Raw genomic sequence first — 18,990 nt, 5'->3', positions numbered from 1 at the left:
GCATTTGTCAGCAGTGTGACATACATTATGGAATAAATCAGATGAACAGCTTTCAAAAGAATCTAGACTTGACATATAAACGAAACATGTAGAAGAAGTTATGGTTTACAGACAAAATTACATTAATAGGAATGAAACTAGAATGGCTACAGTCATTTAAACTCTAAAATCTAAACACTAGGAAGCATATATGCACTTAAAATATAGCGGGTACACTTTGGCACAGTCATATCTTGAGAATAACTGTACATACCATCTCTAGGCATGTTTGTATATGTGTGTGTGTCTGTGTGTGTGTGTGGGGTGTGTGTGTGGAATTTGTCTGGTCAGTCTCTGGCGCTGAGTTTCTTGCCCACAACCGGGGGTTGATCCTTTGATGTTCCAAAAGCTAGGAAATTGGGTCCACTGTCTTACCTCGCCCAGGCCACAAAGATGTCAAATGGGCTCATCTTTGCAGACTGGTCGGAGCCGACTTAGTGATTAACGAACACAGTTCATCAGGTTAAAAGCATTCTGAAAACTCCAAAGTTTATTGATTGTCCTGATACATGTGCATATGCTACATCGGTTTGCATTTGTATCATCTTTCACGACTTCACGTTTCACTCTTCGGCATCGTAAATGTGTTGCGGCAGACCCAGTGGAGTGCAGTGTTGCATTTGGTGCAATATGATCAGGTGGCACACATTCTTTAAATATTAATAAACATTTAATAATCTTTTAAATAGAACAGTTTCCGGTACGCATTACACGGGCAGGTTTATGCTCCGAAAACGGACAGTGCACAAGTGATACAAAACACAAAGTCTGTTGAGAGCAAGAACTTTAATAAGGTATTAATAACGAACATTTCTTTAAAACAAATGAATCCCAAAACAGAAATTAAATTAGTAACACACAGTGATTTCAACGAACTGTAATAAATAAAGAACACGGTAGCATGCTTATAAACAGTTGAATAAGAATAAATGAATTGTTTTTAAAATGACACAAAATGTAATATCTATTACAATTAGTTTTATTCTATATAAGGGATTTATTTTGTCTTATTCTGACTTTTTGTTAATTTAAATCTTTAAAATGTGCGATGCTTTTATTGAAAGCATGTTGCGGTGTTTTTTTTATTTATTAGGGGAGAGCAGGGACGAAAGTAACATTTTTCACAAAAATGTAATTTTAAAAGGTAATGTTTTAGACAGCGATATATTTTTGCTGTGGTCAATAACTCACATGTGTGGTCTATCAATACCAGGTGGTATTTTGTACAAATGTAGAACGGCTTCAGTATAATTTCACTTTGAACATAAGTTGCACATTGTTACTTTCGACCCCGTCAGGTGGGACGAAAGTAACACACAGGTGGGTCAAAAGTAACACAACAATACAAGCTAGATTTTTTTGTGCTAGTCTTGTTTTTATTAAATATACCTGACCATGACCTTGTTCATAAGTAACTGCAAACATATTTTGTCCTTTATCTTTGCAAAAAAAAAATATTAAATTACATTTTCATTTCAAATTGAGAATTTCAGGTTCATCAAATGTTTCAAAAGTAACCTGACAGTACAAACTTGAATTGTTTAGAATATTTTTGGGGGGCAATGTCAATTTAATTTATAAAACATTTTTTCAACAGTTTGAACAATATGTTCTTTTTTTGAAGTGCCCTACGAGATTCCTGGCAGCTGAAACTGTGCGACGGATTCGGTCCAGTTTCAGAGCTTCATTTATGCATAGTTGCAGCGTGTGTCCTGAGCAGCAGACCCCTTGAACGGTTCCCCAATTTCTCCGGTTCTTTATTCAGCGTCTCGGTGCACAGCTTCATATTGCTGGCATTGTCGTGAACAACGGCTATTCGCTTGTAATTTGGAATTGCGAATGCATCTGCCGCGTCTCCAAGCTGTTGTGCAATGTTGACTCCTGTATGGCTTGACTCAAATGCTTTGGTTTCCAAAACGAAGGCAGAGAGTTCCCACTCCTGAGTTATAAAGTGACAGGTGACAGCCATATACGCCTCCATACTCACGGAAGTCCAGATGTCCGTTGTGAAACTTAAGGCCGTAGCTTTTTCAACGAGAGCATAAATTTGGCCTCGCAGATCGCTGTATTTAAGAAGACAGGGTGTTTGAAATACTGGAACGGTTTGGGACAGTGTAGTCTGGCTCCATTATCTTCATTAATTTTCTGAAGCCTTCGCCTTCAACTACATTAACGGGCCTCATATCCATAGCGACAAACTCCACTATGGCATCTGTTATCTCTCTCTTTCTTTTCTCTGTTAACGGTTTTCGGAATTGCAGGATCTGCTGTGAAGTTTTGGGTTTTGTTGAGCATGTTGATGGCTGCGATACCTGTGGATGTACCTATAAACAAATTATTATTAGCCTGTGCTGCTGTATGTTTTTAAATAGTGTCGTATTTGCAATTAGCCTATTTATCATAGCAAATTAAGCGCATAAAAGCAGTTTGTTTGTTTTTTTGCCGCGTGCTACTTACAGAACTCAGGTGATTTTTCAAACTTGTGGTGCTGTTGTGGTAGGCCAGTTTCAAATTCGCATATTTGACACACTGCCTTTGTCTTGTCATCCTCACTTAATTTAAAGTGCTCCCAAACAGCTGAGGTCTTGGGCATTTTGTACCTATTCAGTATGAGATGAAATAAATCACTACGTTCGCCAACGGGCGGTTCAAGCATGAGTGAGAATGAGTCCGCGACGGAAGTCACGTGTTGAAAAAAAAAAAAAGAATATTCGAATCTCAAAACTGAAAATCGAATGCCACCCCACCGAACGAATATTCGAATATTCGATTATTCTAGTACAGCCCTAGTGCTCATTTCCTCAGTGCTACAACACAATGTGTTTTCCTGAGATGTGACCAGAGCAGAGGTTTGTGTGCATGTGGATTGTTTTGCTGTAATCTACCAGCACAAATGGAAAATAGGTTCGCATGAGATCGCATTACAGCAGAGAATTCAAATGTCACAAAAGTGCTGTTCATTCACCTCTGCCTGCTCTAGCTGCGTTCAAACACGCGAGCCGTGTGTATGTTTCCCCCAGCAGCACACGTGTTGTTTGTATTTTGCTCGCGATGCGGTCAGAACTGGAGTTTGAATACGAACACATGAAAAATACGATTGTTATTATGATATACAGGGAGCTCCGTGATGAGTTTAAAGGGATACTTCAGGATTTAGCATTAAGCTTTGTATTAGTAGAATACCACTAGTATTTTCGAATTACCGTGCTTTCCCCCTTCATATCAGCCCGAGATGAGAGATTTATGCATTTTTATTCTGTAAAAAAGCCTCCGATGACGCAAAAATCGTCATTTTGCGTCATCGGAGGCTTTTTTGGCCAGAGGCTTAAAACTACAGCCAGTAATAGCAGGTAGTTCCGTATTTTTTCACCACGCCCATACATATGCGCGTTTGTGGTTACTCACTGACATAGATCAAAGATTTTATCAAAAGTGGGTGTCAATTATATTTTTAAGCTTACAGTAATTAACACTATTTTGTTATAGTCTGCACTACATCAGTGGTTCATCTCGCAAATTTCGGTCTCTGCAGTCATCTCAACCAATACAGCAACAGGCTTTTGTGGTAACGTTAGCATAAATAGATAAATAGACTAACTCAGTTTTACAGAACAGTGGCTTTACTTTGATAACAGTCAACTTATATGCAACTTATATGTAATTGTCTATCTAATGTTACTTTGCTAAGTTTGCAGTTTCACTGCTACCTACAAAACTACATATAGGCTACTGTGTTATAAGTCTTGTATCAACGAGTCTTACCTCTAGGCGAATACGCTTAGTACCAGATGGCCCAGGCTGTTCGTCCTTCAGAATGGTTCTCTTCATTGCAAGGATATTTGGTTCGTAGTCCTCGTGCTTGAAATGGAGACTACATATTCTGCGTTTTTTTAGGCTTTCTATAACGGTGTCATCTCCAAACTTCGGGTGTTTGATGGCCCGCAGCCACTGTTTACATCGCTCCAAATCTTTAACTTAATCAGAAAATGATGGAAACTTACTTGTCCTTTCCTGGTTTTGGGTGTACATCCAGGTACAAAGCAATTTAGCACCATTTCGCTGTAAATGCATGAACTAACTCACGATTTATAGAATTAATATGTAACAAAGCAAGCCTAGTTGTTTGAATTTTCCTGGTAATGCCGCCTGTAACCGATAGGCGTGGTTTGGGCGTGGCCTCGCAAGGGCAGCAAAACAAGTGCATTCTGGGAGTTGTTGTCTTTCATCCACATTAGTCAAAAATACATTTTCTGCCTTTTCTCAGTCTAGAAAGCTCCAAATTCAAAAATAATTTCACATTTCTATTACATAAATGACCAATTTTAAATACACATTCATCTTTCCAGGGGTGAAGTACCCCTTTAATAACACTCTCCACGTGGCTCATAGCTCATACAGAATAAGTATCCGTGTTTAAAGTTTTTATTTCACACATTCTCCTGCACCAAACATTAGCCAGCATGGTGTAGTTATGCACACATATTTCATCAAGTCTTCTTCAAATGAATTATATGTGCAAACTGGACACTGATACAGTGGTCTGGCCAATCTGAACGTGACAACACAATTATTCTAATAGACAAAAGACTGATTTTTAGTGTAGTGCTCGTAAACGTAATCAAAGTAGCTATTATTAGCCCTATTAAATATTCTTTCGCATTTCTCCCTTGTGCTTGGGAGTTTGTTGTCATTTTCTCCGTGCTCATATATTAATATTCATTATTCTGTATAATGAGTGTGTTCTATGTCTGTGCTTCATTGGTTGTTTTTTCCCCTCTTCTCCCCCTCTACACTCCCACTTTTCCAGAGCTTTACACGCCCATTTTTACAGAGTTTTTCCAGCTCAGATGTGTGACCAGGGTAAAACAGGGGGGTTTCATGACCCTTTAATACCTTCAAAAAATTACTGAAAAAAAATACTTTTTTTACTAAGCAAGTGTTGTGTCTAATCAATGTGTTGTGTCTTTTGTGTTCGTTATTATTTAAAAAAAAAAACTTTTTTTAATAACAACGAACACAAAAGACACAACACTTGCTTAGTTGGTGACGCTTAATATTCTTTGACTTGAATGCATTTTATTTAGTAAAATATGACATGAAATATTGCCTTAACTTAAAGAATTTGCTTGAGGATGAGTAAAGCTTGGAGTAATTTTCATTTAAAAGAGAACAAATCCTTTAAGAATCATTTTCGTCAAAAGAAAAATAGACTATGACTATGTACCAGTGAACGCTGCAGTAACTGTAATAATCCACCCAGTTAGTCGCCCAGTATCATTGCTAGTTTGTAGTATTGCAAACTTTGTCCAGGTTTTGTCACTCAATTTTCTGGGGCTGTAAGAAGTTTTTTTTCCCTTTTAAGATGCATTCAGTCTCCTAAAAATGATTGTGTGAGTTTATGCCAGCTGGCGGAGGTTCTTAATGCTTGAATAGCTCACACGTCACAGAGTGTAAAATAGCCCAATCAATGAGTCGATAAGCCCATCCGTGGACGCTGGGCTGCGGGCCAGATTGTTCCCAGGTAGAAAAGCTTCACAGCGGAGCAACTAATTGCAAAACGATTCCTGCAGTTGCAGGTTGGTCCACTCTTTCTTGCTGGTTGTCAATCTTAGGAGAGCTTTGAGCGAAATGGCAAGACAGAAGCAAAAGAAATGCCATTAAAAGTTAGGATTGGTATTTTCTCTGGTAGGAGGTTTCACTCAGCTCTCACTGTGCAAAGATAAGAGTCAGTGATTTATTCTCTTTTGCTCAGTTTCATTCTCATTCTTTTTTTCCCCTTGATCTCTCTTTCTCGTTCACTCACTGTCTCTCTATTTATGTCTTGCTCTCCCTCTTTCTTTTTGTCTTTTTCCTACAAGTGGCTCAGACAATTGAAGTAATGAGCGTGGCCCACCCAGAGAGCCATGAGCGCATGCTAAACTCAATTTCACTGGAGAGGACAGAAGAACGCGGGTAGAAATGAATGAGGTGTCTGTGCTGAAGTTAATGAATTGAAACATGTCACGCTAAAGTAGGCCTGTTGTCACAGACAGGTCATTTGTTTGTGTTCTGTCTCAAACGGGTAAAACGATGCAGTGTCGATCGCTGAGATCCACCTTCGGTACAACCATCAGACCGGAAAATGCGTCCTTTATCATTTGCTAAAACATTTTTTTTTAATGCTGTTCAATTAACCCAGGGCTGCTCTATCAAAACCTTGCAGGAATAAGCAGGAAACTGATACAATTTAAGTGTGCTTCATTTAAGTGTGTATCTGTCTTATATATACACACACACACACATATATATATACACACACACACACACACACACACACACACACACACACACACACACACACAGGTTTGTAATATTTTTGAAAGAAGTGTCTTCTGCTCACCTAGGCTGTCAATTAACATCAGAAAAAGCTCCATTTAAGTGTGCTAAATCAGTGAGCGATTCTTATGATGATGAACATCCACAGACCGACGCAGAAGTGGGCACTGCGGCTTGATGAAAATCAATATATCAGGAAGTGCAGTCTGAGATTGATGGATCTCAACCGCATCCCCTGAAACACTCCCTCTTGCCAGGGCTGATATAACACACCCAGGCACACATCATTGTAGGTGGCAGAGTCACAACTCATCTGGGCATCTGATTAATAATTGATTAGCACCATAACTAGAATAATGGGAAGTCATTTATAGTATGATCCCTTCCTCTCTAGATTTTATTGCCTCCATTAGAGACTTGTGGGGATTATTCTAAGAAGGCTCGTTTGTACGTGATAAGAGGTTTAGTCTCAAACCTAACAGCCTTTTAAAATTGAGCAGGAAATTTGATGAATAAAGCTGATTTGGGAAATACTGTGGATTACTGACATTTACTTATATAGCTCTTTCAAGCCTTACTTATTTTGAATTTTTCTTACTTCCTGTTTTAATGTGTAGGTTTTGGCCTCATTTCCTCATTGTAATTTGTCTGTAACTGTAGAGAGGACAGTGTATTCATGTAGTTTGCATTTAGTAGTTATACATTTATTCTCAAGAGCCTTGTGTGGCTCTTAAATTACATTGTTGCCCCTCAACGTCTTACTTTTTCCCCAAATTGCTCTTTAATGTTTCGTATGTGGCTTCACATCAATATGACATTTCCCTATTCAGAGTGCTGGCAACCAGTCAGAATTAACATATTATGACAACTCTCTGAAGATTTGTAGCATGGTGTTAATGTACTTGCTACTGCCAGTACATACATGGGGTACGGAAAGTATTCAGACCCCCTTAAATTTTTCACTCTTTGTTATATTGCAGCCATTTGCTAAAATCATTTAAGTCCTCATTAATGTACACACAGCACCCCATATTGACAGAAAAACACAGAATTGTTGAATTTTTGCAGATTTATTAAAAAAGAAAAACTGAAATATCACATGGTCCTAAGTATTCAGACCCTTTGCTCAGTATTTAGTAGAAGCACCCTTTTGATCTAATACAGCCATGAGTCTTTTTGGGAAAGATGCAACAAGTTTTTCACACCTGGATTTGGGGATCCTCTGCCATTCTTCCTTGCAGATCCTCTTCAGTTCTGTCAGGTTGGATGGTAAACGTTGGTGGACAGCCATTTTTAGGTCTCTCCAGAGATGCTCAATTGGTTTAAAGTCAGGGCTCTGGCTGGGCCATTCAAGAACAGTCATGGAGTTGTTGTTAAGCCACTCCTTGGTTATTTTAGCTGTGTGCCCAGTCTGAGGTCCTGAGCACTCTGGAGAAGGTTTTCGTCCAGGATATCCCTGTACTTGGCCGTATTCATCTTCCCTCGATTGCAACCAGTCGTCCTATCCCTGCAGCTGAAAAACACCCCCACAGCATGATGCTGCCACCACCATGCTTCACTGTTGGGACTGTATTGGACAGGTGATGAGCAGTGTCTGGTTTTCTCCACACATACCGCTTAGAATTAAGGCCAAAAAGTTCTATCTTGGTCTCATCAGACCAGAGAATCTTATTTCTCACCATCTTGGCAAACTCCATGCGGGCTTTCATGTGTCTTGCACTGAGGAGAGGCTTCCGTCGGGCCATAAAGCCCAGACTGGTGGAGGGCTGCAGTGATGGTTGACTTTCTACAACTTTCTCCCATCTCCCGACTGCATCTCTGGAGCTCAGCCACAGTGATCTTTGGGCTTTCTTTACCTCTCTCACCAAGGCTCTTCTCCCCCGATAGCTCAGTTTGGCCGGACGGCAGCTCTAGGAAGGGTTCTGGTCATCCCAAACGTCTTCTATTTAAGGATTATGGAGGCCACTGTGCTCTTAGAAACCGCAGCAGACCACTTAGAAAGTGCAGCAGAAATTTTTTTGTAACCTTGGCCAAATCTGTGCCTTGCCACAATTCTGTCTCTGAGCTCTTCAGGCAGTTCCTTTGACCTCATGATTCTCATTTGCTCTGACATGCACTGTGAGCTGTAAGGTCTTATATAGACAGGTGTGTGGCTTTCCTAATCAAGTCCAATCAGTATAATCAAACACAGCTGGACTCAAATGAAGGTGTAGAACCATCTCAAGGATGATCAGAAGAAATGGACAGCACCTGAGTTAAATATATGAGTGTCACAGCAAAGGGTCTGAATACTTAGGACCATGTAATATTTCAGTTTTTCTTTTTTTAATAAATCTGCAAAAATGTCAACAATTCTGTTTTTCTGTCAATGTGGGGTGCTGTGTGTACATTAATGAGGAAAAAAAATGAACTTAAATGATTTTTGCAAATGGCTGCAATATAACAAAGAGTGCAAAATTTAAAGGGGTCTGAATACTTTCCGTACCCACTGTACAAGACATACTGCTGCTGTGCAAATAGCATATATAAAATTACCCATAGCAGATATATACAGGTGGAGCTGGGGAAGGTGGAGGGTTTCAGAGGAATGCTGAAAGCATGCTGCAACTCTTATAGTGAACAGTAACCAGCTATTTAAATGTTGAGCAGCAAGCTCATTGGCTTCAGAAACATTTCTTATTATTATCAATGTTGAAAACGTCTCAGGTTACGCATGTAACCATGGTTCCCTGAGAACAGGGAGTGAGACATTGCATCGTAGAATGCTGATGATGGGGAACACCTCCACGGGAACCGGTGTCTGAACGCTGACCCGTACGCACATAAGGGGCGCCTAGAGAATAAGTCGACCTCTTTGTGTTCTAGGACGCAATGCGCGTTCCCTTTCAAAAGGGAACATTTGTGCTGCTTGATAATTATTGTAGAAACAGTGATACTTTTTACAGGGTTCTTTGATTATTAGAAAGTTGAAAAAACAGCATTTATTTGAAATGTTAATGTCTTTACAGTCACTTTTGATCAATTTAATGTGTCCTTATTGAATTAAAGTATTAATCTCTTTCAAAAAAAAAATCTTACTGCCCTCAGACAGTAAATGTATATTTTCATATAGGGCAGCTGGTACTTCCTGCACATTTAGGTTGTGGTAATTTCAAGTTACTTCCTGGCACAGTTTTGTTTTATTTTCCTGTCACACAGGTGTAGGTCATTTGTTTTTGAGGCATACTGCATGGAGATGCGGAGCTGAAGAGTAAATAGCTGCATTCGCCAAACGCACCATTATTTAAAAAGAAGAGTTGCTAGAATTGATGAATGGTTGCCCTCTCCTCAGATCTGTTACTGCCAGAGCCGTCTTTGTTTGGTCACTCTGCAGAAGAGCATCAGCCTCCATAATGAGACGTTATGCTTGCCGGAGGAACCGTGCTACTATTCATCAACCTTCCTCAGATTAGTTAGTGCTGCTGTACACCGGTCTACGTGAATATTAATTTTAGTTCAGTTTGAGCCTCTCAAATACTCTAATTCCATTCAAGCAGTGTACATAAATCATTATCTGCAGACTCTCTAATAGTCTTCATGGTACCTACACTGATATGGAAGTTGATAGCGTGGCATAAATCAAGCTACCCTTTAACGGACAACTTGAACTCTCTTTCCTCTTTGTGGCATTTTCCAGAGCAAGTGTCCTATTTATTAGTACAGTTCTTCTTCGGTTAAGGCTGAAATGTGGAAATGTGTATCATTTTAAGTGTCTTAAGGGATGGGAGGTTAAGATGTTATATAAAACAGTGCTGGGGAAGCATGGCTCCTGAATACTCCTCTACTTTGCTTTTCTAGCTGAGCTCATTGAACTTAAGGAACCTCTCATTTTATTGATAAACCATGGGAGTCTCATATGCTGATATTTCTTTTTCTGTTATCTTCCAGAGCCCAGACCAAAATGTTCTTTTTCTCCGCGCTGTATTAAATTGTAAAAACTTGTTATGTAAAACTTGTTATATCAGATATGTGTTTGAAAATGTTCAACGTGGCTCAGAATTAATGTTTGTTTTGATACAAGGGAAATGTGGTCCGTTTGTTTTGTCTGTGAGAGTGATGCTTTGTGCACTTTTATAAATGTTATTTCACCCCCTGCTGGTTGACATTGGTATAACCCTATGTAAGTGATCTGGGTTATGTTACTTACCTTTATTTAACATTATCATTTGGCACTGACAGATGTATCTGTGTTATCAGTATGACAATTCTTGGGAGTTAAACCAAGGAGCTTGGCTTTACTAACTCTATGCTCTGGCAGTTGAGCATTTGAACATTTACAACATAAATTTGGCATGAGACCCGAGCCTTGCCAAGACAATGATTGTAAAGGATCTTTACATATCTTATCCAATGAGCATGGACCGTCAAGCTCCAAAAAGACAAAAAAGCAATAGAAAAAAACACGACTTGTGTGATGTATGCGAAGTCAAAATTATGCCAAGCCAAATTATGTTTTTTGTGTTATAAATAGACATATAATTAATGCTTTTAACTGATAGCCTTTTACCTGCAGCTTTGAAATCAACAATGGCACCTATGGAGCAGGTCATGGTGTTTAGTTACAGGGGAACCAGTGTCATTGTGATTATTAACTTCCAACCTGCACCATGGCTGCCATATTTAATTTGAGAGCTGCAGATTAAGGAGAAGATTATTAGTCCATAATGACTTTGGGAAAAAAATAGGGTTCTAGTGTTGTCATGATACTGGGATTTCCAACTTCGATACAGTACATTGAAAAATATTGATATTATATACCATTTTCTATACCAGGGCGAAAACCGCCATATATACCACCATACAGATAATTTGTTATTATCTCATAATTTTTTGATAATATGGGTAATTTTTTTTGTAATAGCTTACACATAACACAGAGAGGCCTTATTTGAATCGTAGATTTACAAAAAAAAAGTAAACAGTAATAAAATAAGAACAACTAAACAAATTGCAAACAATATCACAAATAAATACTATAGAATAAACAGACAAATTAAATAAACATGGCTGTCACTTTAAGAGCTTATGCACAGATCCAATTTACTGTTACTGTATAATGTGTTTTCTCTCATCTATTTACGTTGTGAAACTTACTGTATTTACCTGAATACTCAGCAAGATGAGCATTTTGACATAATTTTGTATGTATTCGACCATTTAAGTGCAGTAAGCCAGGAAAAACAACTCAATTTGGTACTCATGAGCTGTTTGTGAGGTGGCTTTATGTGCGCGTCGCTTATATAGGTCGATGGTGTGCGGCCTTTTGGTTTGAGAGCGAAACCTGCGGGAATGAGTAAAATTATGCGCAATACAAGCACCAGTCAAGTGAGAGGAGACGGCGTGTGTCAGTTTGTTGTTGGAGAGAAGAGAGAGTGAGAAAGCGCAGCTGGTATCGGTTTATCAATATTCCAGAAAAGGAGTATTGAACCCTTTCAGATATTTCAGTATCGATGCATATCGAAATATTAATATTTTTGACAACACTATGTTACAACTGCTTGTCACTTGGACAATACCCTTAAAGTGTCAACTTTGTACCTTATCATCCCCTAAAAGTTGCATATTAGTAGAGTAGTAATTAGGGGTGTGACGAGACGGGTATCTCACGAGACGAGACGAGACTCGAGATTGAGTTCACGAGACAAGACAAGATTTTTACACACTATTTTTAAGAAATCCTCTATGGCGAAATACATGACTAGAAAAAATATTCTGCAGGTGTATTTGAAATGTTTTAACTAATCATCTTAATGAATGTCATTCAGTTCTACTTTCTGAGTATGAATTATCATATGCAGTAAAAGACAACAATACTCAAGTACTGTAAAAGGTTTTGCCACAAACTCAAATGACTGACTTCTGTTCTGTATGATTTCAGTCTCTTCAGATCTTACTGTACATGATTTATGAGCTTCTACAACTTTTGACCTCCAAACTGATCATAGAAATAAAACAGTATAAATAAAAATGGTAACACTTTACAATAAGATCTCATTTATTAACATTAATGTATTAACCAACATCAGCTAACAATGAGCAATATATTTGCTACAGTATTTATTAATCTTTGTTTATGTTAGTTAATAAAAATAGTCATTCATTGTTAGTTCATGATAGTTCACAGTGCATTAACTAATGTTAACAAATGAAACCTTACTGTTTGTGCTTAATAAGATTAAGAGAAAACTGTTATTCGTTTTTATAGTAACACTTTACAATAAGTGCAACCATAATCACACCCTCTCAATATTCAAAGTGTAAATAAGACCAGCTTTTTCTTTGATACAGAGCTAAGAGATGGTTACAACTACACTACACTGCCCAGCCAAAAATAGCTTTCATATTGAGAGATATTTGCATGCATCAGGGAGCCGCTTTCAAAATGCGGGGTATTGAAATCGCGTTTGAATGCGTGCTCGCGTTTACTTTCACTTTCGCGATCGCGCGTAACTCTGTAAATATGGAGCGGCGGCGGCGACCGTCATCCAACTTAATTAACACGAGATCTCGAGACACGAGATCTCGTCACACCCCTAGTAGTAATACATACCCCATATGTTTTTCCTGCTGCTAGCATATTTTTCTATTTTTTTTTCAGTGGGAGCGCCACATTTTTAAAATGCCAGGAGCGTAATGAGGTGCTAAGCATCTTCTTTTTTACCAGTCGGTGAGAGTTGAAGAATGTTCAACTTTGGGTAAAACGCAGCTCTCATCACTGTCACTTTGTACCCAGTCGTCAAATCACAGTGGAGGAGGGGCGGGACAAATACAACACTGATTGCTATGGTACGGAATATCCGCGGAAGAGTTACTAGTATCTCATTTCACAGATAGTTTGTTTCTGTACTGTTTCTGTATAAAAATGTCGATACAATGTAAAGTATTTGCTATGAATTATTTTTTTCCTTTATTATGCTTGTTGTTGTCATCTGTTGATGTTGTACAAGCAGAATGTGGCGGTTGGTCGTGGTTGTATTTGTCCCGCCCCTCCTCCACTGTGATTGGATGGCTGGGTACAAAGTGACAGTGATGAGCACTGCATTTTACCCAAAATTACCCAAAAACATTCTTCAATTCTCAGCAACCGGTAAAAAAAAATGCAGAGCGCTTCAGCGTGAAATATACACTCAGCGCCTCATTACGCTCCTGGCGTTTTAAAAACGTGGTGCTCCCTGTGAAAACAATTGGAAGAATATGGTATCCTCGGAAATGCTTTGGTGGACACACGGCCTTAAGGTATTACTAAGAACCTTCTAGTGGTAAATAAAATAGAAAAATGTCTTTTTGTAGGTACTTCAAACCAAGCTGTTGTACCACATTTTGTCAAGTCCAGTTTGAGCCCTTTGTGGATTTTGTAAATCCATCTTAAATCCATGGCACAGCTAATACTGTTTATATTTCTTCTTCCTTCTCTAGGTTCAGTAAGATCCAGAACACCAAGAACACCATGAGGAAAGATGGGATCAGCTCGCTGATGTACAGAGTGGTGTCTGTGAAGAAATATCCGCTCTATACCAACATTTCCGTAGAGATCGGCAAGCCTCCTCCAAGACCTTTCAAAGGATAGAGAACTACCAGGTCTTGACCGAGATACCATGACCTTCCTTAAGTTCAGCACACACACGCACACACACAAACTCTGCCCAGGGTCACCTTCCTATGATACAGCAGTGATATGCTGGTAAGTTCTCAGGAATACATGGAAGCTTGATGTGGATCCATCGATGTAGATTCATATCCTGATCCAGATCGAGATGTGCACACGGTGTCTGGAGGGACAGAACCATCACCATCACAGACCTTGAGGATCAGTACAAGCTTTTAGGCTGTTAACCAGAGGATTGTTCAGTTCTGGTTTTTGTGCGTGACATCTGACGATGATCTACAAAGAACAGCCTGGTCACTTGATGTAAATCAGTCAGAACATACTGTACATTTCAAAAGCGAATGTGTCTTTGTACCTGCGATGCTTGCAGTGTTCAAATCTCTTCTTTCGTATCTCAGATGTTGGTGGATCACGTGAGGTTGATAAATCGGTGCTTGAAGTTGGGTCTTTGGAACGTGTCTCTATCTCCTGCGCTCTCTTTTATTTTGTATCGTTTCTTGAGACTAAGCTGAATTTCTTCAACCATGAAAACACTTCTAGGCATTTCTGAGGATGATACTCAACGGGATGTTAACATGGGAACTTGGGGGGAAAATTACGTAATGTGATTAGACTGGATCTGGACTAGTCCTACAAGCACATGACTGTGTCAGTCAATATGGTCCGAATGGATGATCACAGCAGATCCTCTTGCTGCTCCATGTAGATGCCCGGAGAAACGGCAAGAACTTTGGCTTGGAGGTAGAAGAGCTTCTGTAGAAGTTACTGATGATCAAACCTCTGTATCTATCACCACATCCTCAAAACTGACTGTGCTACGAGCCACTCTTTCTTTGTTTACTTTCATTTGCCTCAAAGATTCATATTTAGACCTGTCATATATCAAGGCTTTTTTTAATGGGTGCTTTGATCAAATAATGCCCATATTGTTCAGTCTCGCACCTCTTTTGAGGATCATCTACAGAGGTTATATATAAATTATGCTCTAATATTTCCAGTATCATAAAATATTCACCCAGGGTCCAAAATCAACCTTTCGCCACACCTGCCAATTTGAGTGAATCTTTTGAGTGGTCTTTTTGGCCATGAATCAAAATTGTCATTTTGTATTTTTCAATTATTAGTAGCCTTTTTGCATATTCAGCCTTCATTTCTTTGTAAAAATGTCATAAAAACATGAAGACCTATAATTTTCTTCCTTTATGTTTTTGTTTTGGTAGCTTAAAGGATTAGTTCACTTTCAAATTAAAATTTCCTGATAATTTACTCACCCCCATGTCATCCAAGATGTTCATGTCCTTCTTTCTTCAGTCGAAAAGAAATGAAAGTTTTTGATGAAAACATTCCAGGATTTTTCTCCATTATAGTGGACTTCAATTGAGCCCAAATGGTTGAAGGTCAAAATTACAGTTTACAGCGATCCCAGATGAGGAGTAAGGGTCTTATCTAGAGAAACCATCGCTCATTTTCTAAAAAAATAATAATAATTTTTTATAAGTTTTAACCATAAATGCTCATCTTGAACTAGCTCTCTTCTCTATTAGAATTCCGGCAGTGTAGACTGCTAAATGTATTACTGCCCTCCACAGGTCCACAGGTCAAAGTTTGAACTAAATTGTCATATTCAATATGTTAGTGCAAGTATATAACAATTAGTTCAAACTTTGACCTGTGGAGGGCAGTAATACACTTAGCAGTGTCTACACTGCCGGAATTAGAGAAGGAGAGCTAGTTCAATATGAGCATTTATGGTTAAAACATATATATATAATTTTTAATTTAAAAAAAAAAAATGAGCGATGGTTTCTCTAGATAAGACCCTTATTCCTCATCTGGGATCGCATAGAACGCTTTGAAGCTGTAATTTTGACCTTCAACCGTTTGGAGGCAATTGAAGTCCACTATATGGAGAAAAATCCTGGAATGTTTTTATCAAAAACCTTAATTTCTTTTTGACTGAAGAAAGAAGGACATGAACATCTTGGATGACATGGGGGTGAGTAATTTTAATTTGAAATTGAACTAATCCTTTAATGTGATTGCATTTAGATATTTTCATTAATATCAACATTAACGTTTTAAAAAATCTTACCGACCCCAAACTTTTGAACGACAAATTATGAGTTCGGGAGGACAAAAAAACATCATACCTAAAAACAAAATCATAGATTAACATAAGATTGGTCTAGCTTTAAAAATTTTCATCATTCATCGTGTCGTTTTTGGCATTTTGCGAATGTTAATTTTGGACCCTGTGTTCACCTCTTCCGAAAAGATCTGAACTGTATTGAGATGCTTTTCTTTATGATACTTTGCAAGCCTCTTAAAGTTGTTTTACAGTTCCTTATTCCTTCTTCCCCTTTTATTTTACTGCCTGAAACACCAAGCTGATGCCTTCAGATGTTTTATGAGGGGTAAATGTGAGGGGAGTTCAAGCTATTTTTTCACTCTTATCGGCTTCCCTGCACAGCGTGTGGACGTTCTTTTGTGCTATCAACGATTCTTTCAGCCCAGAACAGAGGAAGTCATTAATGAGAGCCCAGCCACTCTGCCTGACCTTTTTAAAATACACATTTCCTCTTCTTTTCTCCTCATGCCTTCCATTTTAGCCTCACCAGCCTGTTTCATTTCTGTGTGGTCATCTGTGTTGTCTTAACTGCTGACCCAAGCACTCACTGTCACTAGCATTGCTTTCCTTCTTAAGTATTTCGTCACCTGTGTCTCATGGGTGCTGCTACCTGTCAGATAAAAGTGCATCACTTCTGCCATGCTGTATTTGTACATTCACCATCAAGCGAAATAACTGCTAATACTTACCTGACACAATTTTGCCTTAAGCTCTTTGATTATTAATAGCATTAAAGATTATGTCCATAGTTGAATTTAAAGATGCCCTCATTGTGCACATATTGGAGTATATTCAGATCTATTCATTGATTATATTCAGTAATGTTTACTCAAGCTCTGTGACCTGCATTTTAAATGCTCAGAACAGTGTTGCAGAATGCAGTGAATCCTGAAGCCTTCAACACGAATGAGATTTCAAGCCAATATCCGTATTACAAAGATATTACGCTCATCTCGAAATGTCTCGGCAAATGAAAAGGAATCGGTTTCAGGCGGAGCGAGATGAGATTATTTCCTTTTTGGGTTCTTGTATCAAGGAATGTATTAAATCGAAGGAGAAAATAATGTTGCGTGCTTGTCATTTACATGATCTTAATTATTTCAAAAATGAAAAAAGCAGTCCATATGGTGTTAACAGAACTAGGTCCAACATATTGGAGACAACATTATTGCATGCAACCTGTCAGGCCTGACACAGCATGATACTTTTTAATGTTTTGTCATTCTTCAGGAAGCTTTTTATTTTTATACCTCAATTTAAAGGTGTACTCATTTATTTTTTGTTGGTTGCACTGATCGATAAGGCAGTCATCATAGATTTGTCTGCTACCATGACTAATTTATTTCACAAGTGGGCAGTAGGGCAATCTATACTGTTCAAAGGTTTTGGGTGTTTTTGTTTTGTTTGTTTTTTTCTTTTAAGAAACTGATACTTTTATTCAGCAAGAATGCATTCAATTGATCAAAACTGACAATAAATATTTTGTTATATATGTTTGTACACTGCCGTTCAAAAGTTTAGGATTGGTAAGATTTTTAATGTTTTTTTAAAATAAGTCTCTTATGCTGACCAATGCTGCATTTATTCGATTAAAAATGCAAAAAAATGCGAAAGATTATTACAATTTTAAATAATTGTTTTCTGTTTGAATATATTTTAAAATGTAATTTATTCCTGTGATGCAAAGCTGAATTTTTTTAGCATCATTACTCCAGTCTTCGGTGTCACATGATCCTTCAGAAATCATTCTAATATGCTGATTTGATGATCAAGAAACATGTTTATCAATATTGAAAACAGTTGTGTAATTTTTTTTTTTTTTTCAGGATTCTTTGATGAATATATTTTTATATTTATGTTTTTACATTTATACATAATTTATATTATATAAAAAATAAATATTTTATATATAAACAATGTTTTTGTTAAAATATGTAAATGCACGTGTGTATTATATATACATAATAAATATACACACATATATTATGTAAACACAAACATTTATTTTGGATGCGATTAATAGTTTGACAGCCCTTATATATATATATAAATATGTATATAAATATTGGCATGAAATATATGTGTGTGTGTGTATATATATATATATATATATATATATATATATATATATATATATATATATATATATATATATATAGGCAAGGTAAGGCAAGCATAAATGCTATTCTTTCGAACTTTCTGTTCATCAAAGAATAATGAAAAAACCCATCAATGTTTCCACAAAAATATTAAGCAGCACAGCATAATAAGAAATGTGTGCACCAAACTAGCATATAAGAATGATTTCTGATATGAAATGGCTGCAGAACATTTAGCTTTGCCATCACATGAATAAATTACATTTGAACATATATTAAAATAGAAAACATTTATTTTCATTTGTAATCATACTTCACAATATTACTGTATTTTTATCAAATAAATGAAGGCTTGCGGAGCAAAAGAGATTTCTTTTACCTACATAGATATAAAATTACTGAGTTCACCTTTAAGGGCTTCTTGCTTCACCATGTGAAGAAAGTATATGGTTCTTATTAGTTAAGATGATGAAAACCACATTTTTTTTTTAAAAGTTAGTCTGGTGATACAATTAATTAATTTGATCTTAACTCATTCTTACTTTTTCTCCAGTGACAAATAAGCTGTGTTAGTCTACAATGGAATTCGATAAGATTAGAAATGTTTCATTGCCATTTATAAAAGTATCTGCATTTGAATCATCTCATCATTCCCTCCATACATTACTCAAACAACGACAAACGCTAACAAATGCAATCAAGTGAAGCTTGCACAACTATCATTACCAACCTTGCGAAGCACAAATGCTGTCCTTGAGATCAGG

At 37.6% G+C, this 18,990-nt stretch overlaps 1 protein-coding gene across 1 annotated transcript in view; it reads left to right on the top strand.

Moving 5' to 3' along the window:
- The window catches only part of b4galt2 (UDP-Gal:betaGlcNAc beta 1,4- galactosyltransferase, polypeptide 2), a 161,923-nt gene extending 146,607 nt beyond the window's left edge, over positions 1–15,316 (top strand). The window contains exon 7 of the mRNA XM_048163070.1: positions 13,810–15,316. Coding sequence (XP_048019027.1) covers positions 13,810–13,960 — 151 coding nt within the window. The 3' untranslated portion in view covers positions 13,961–15,316. The remainder of the gene's footprint in view (positions 1–13,809) is intronic.
- Positions 15,317–18,990: the final 3,674 nt, after the last annotated feature.

The sequence above is a fragment of the Megalobrama amblycephala genome, linkage group LG17 (assembly GCF_018812025.1).
Source record: "Megalobrama amblycephala isolate DHTTF-2021 linkage group LG17, ASM1881202v1, whole genome shotgun sequence".
NCBI classification, from domain to species: Eukaryota; Metazoa; Chordata; class Actinopteri; order Cypriniformes; family Xenocyprididae; genus Megalobrama; species Megalobrama amblycephala.
This window is presented reverse-complemented; position numbering and strand designations above follow the sequence as displayed.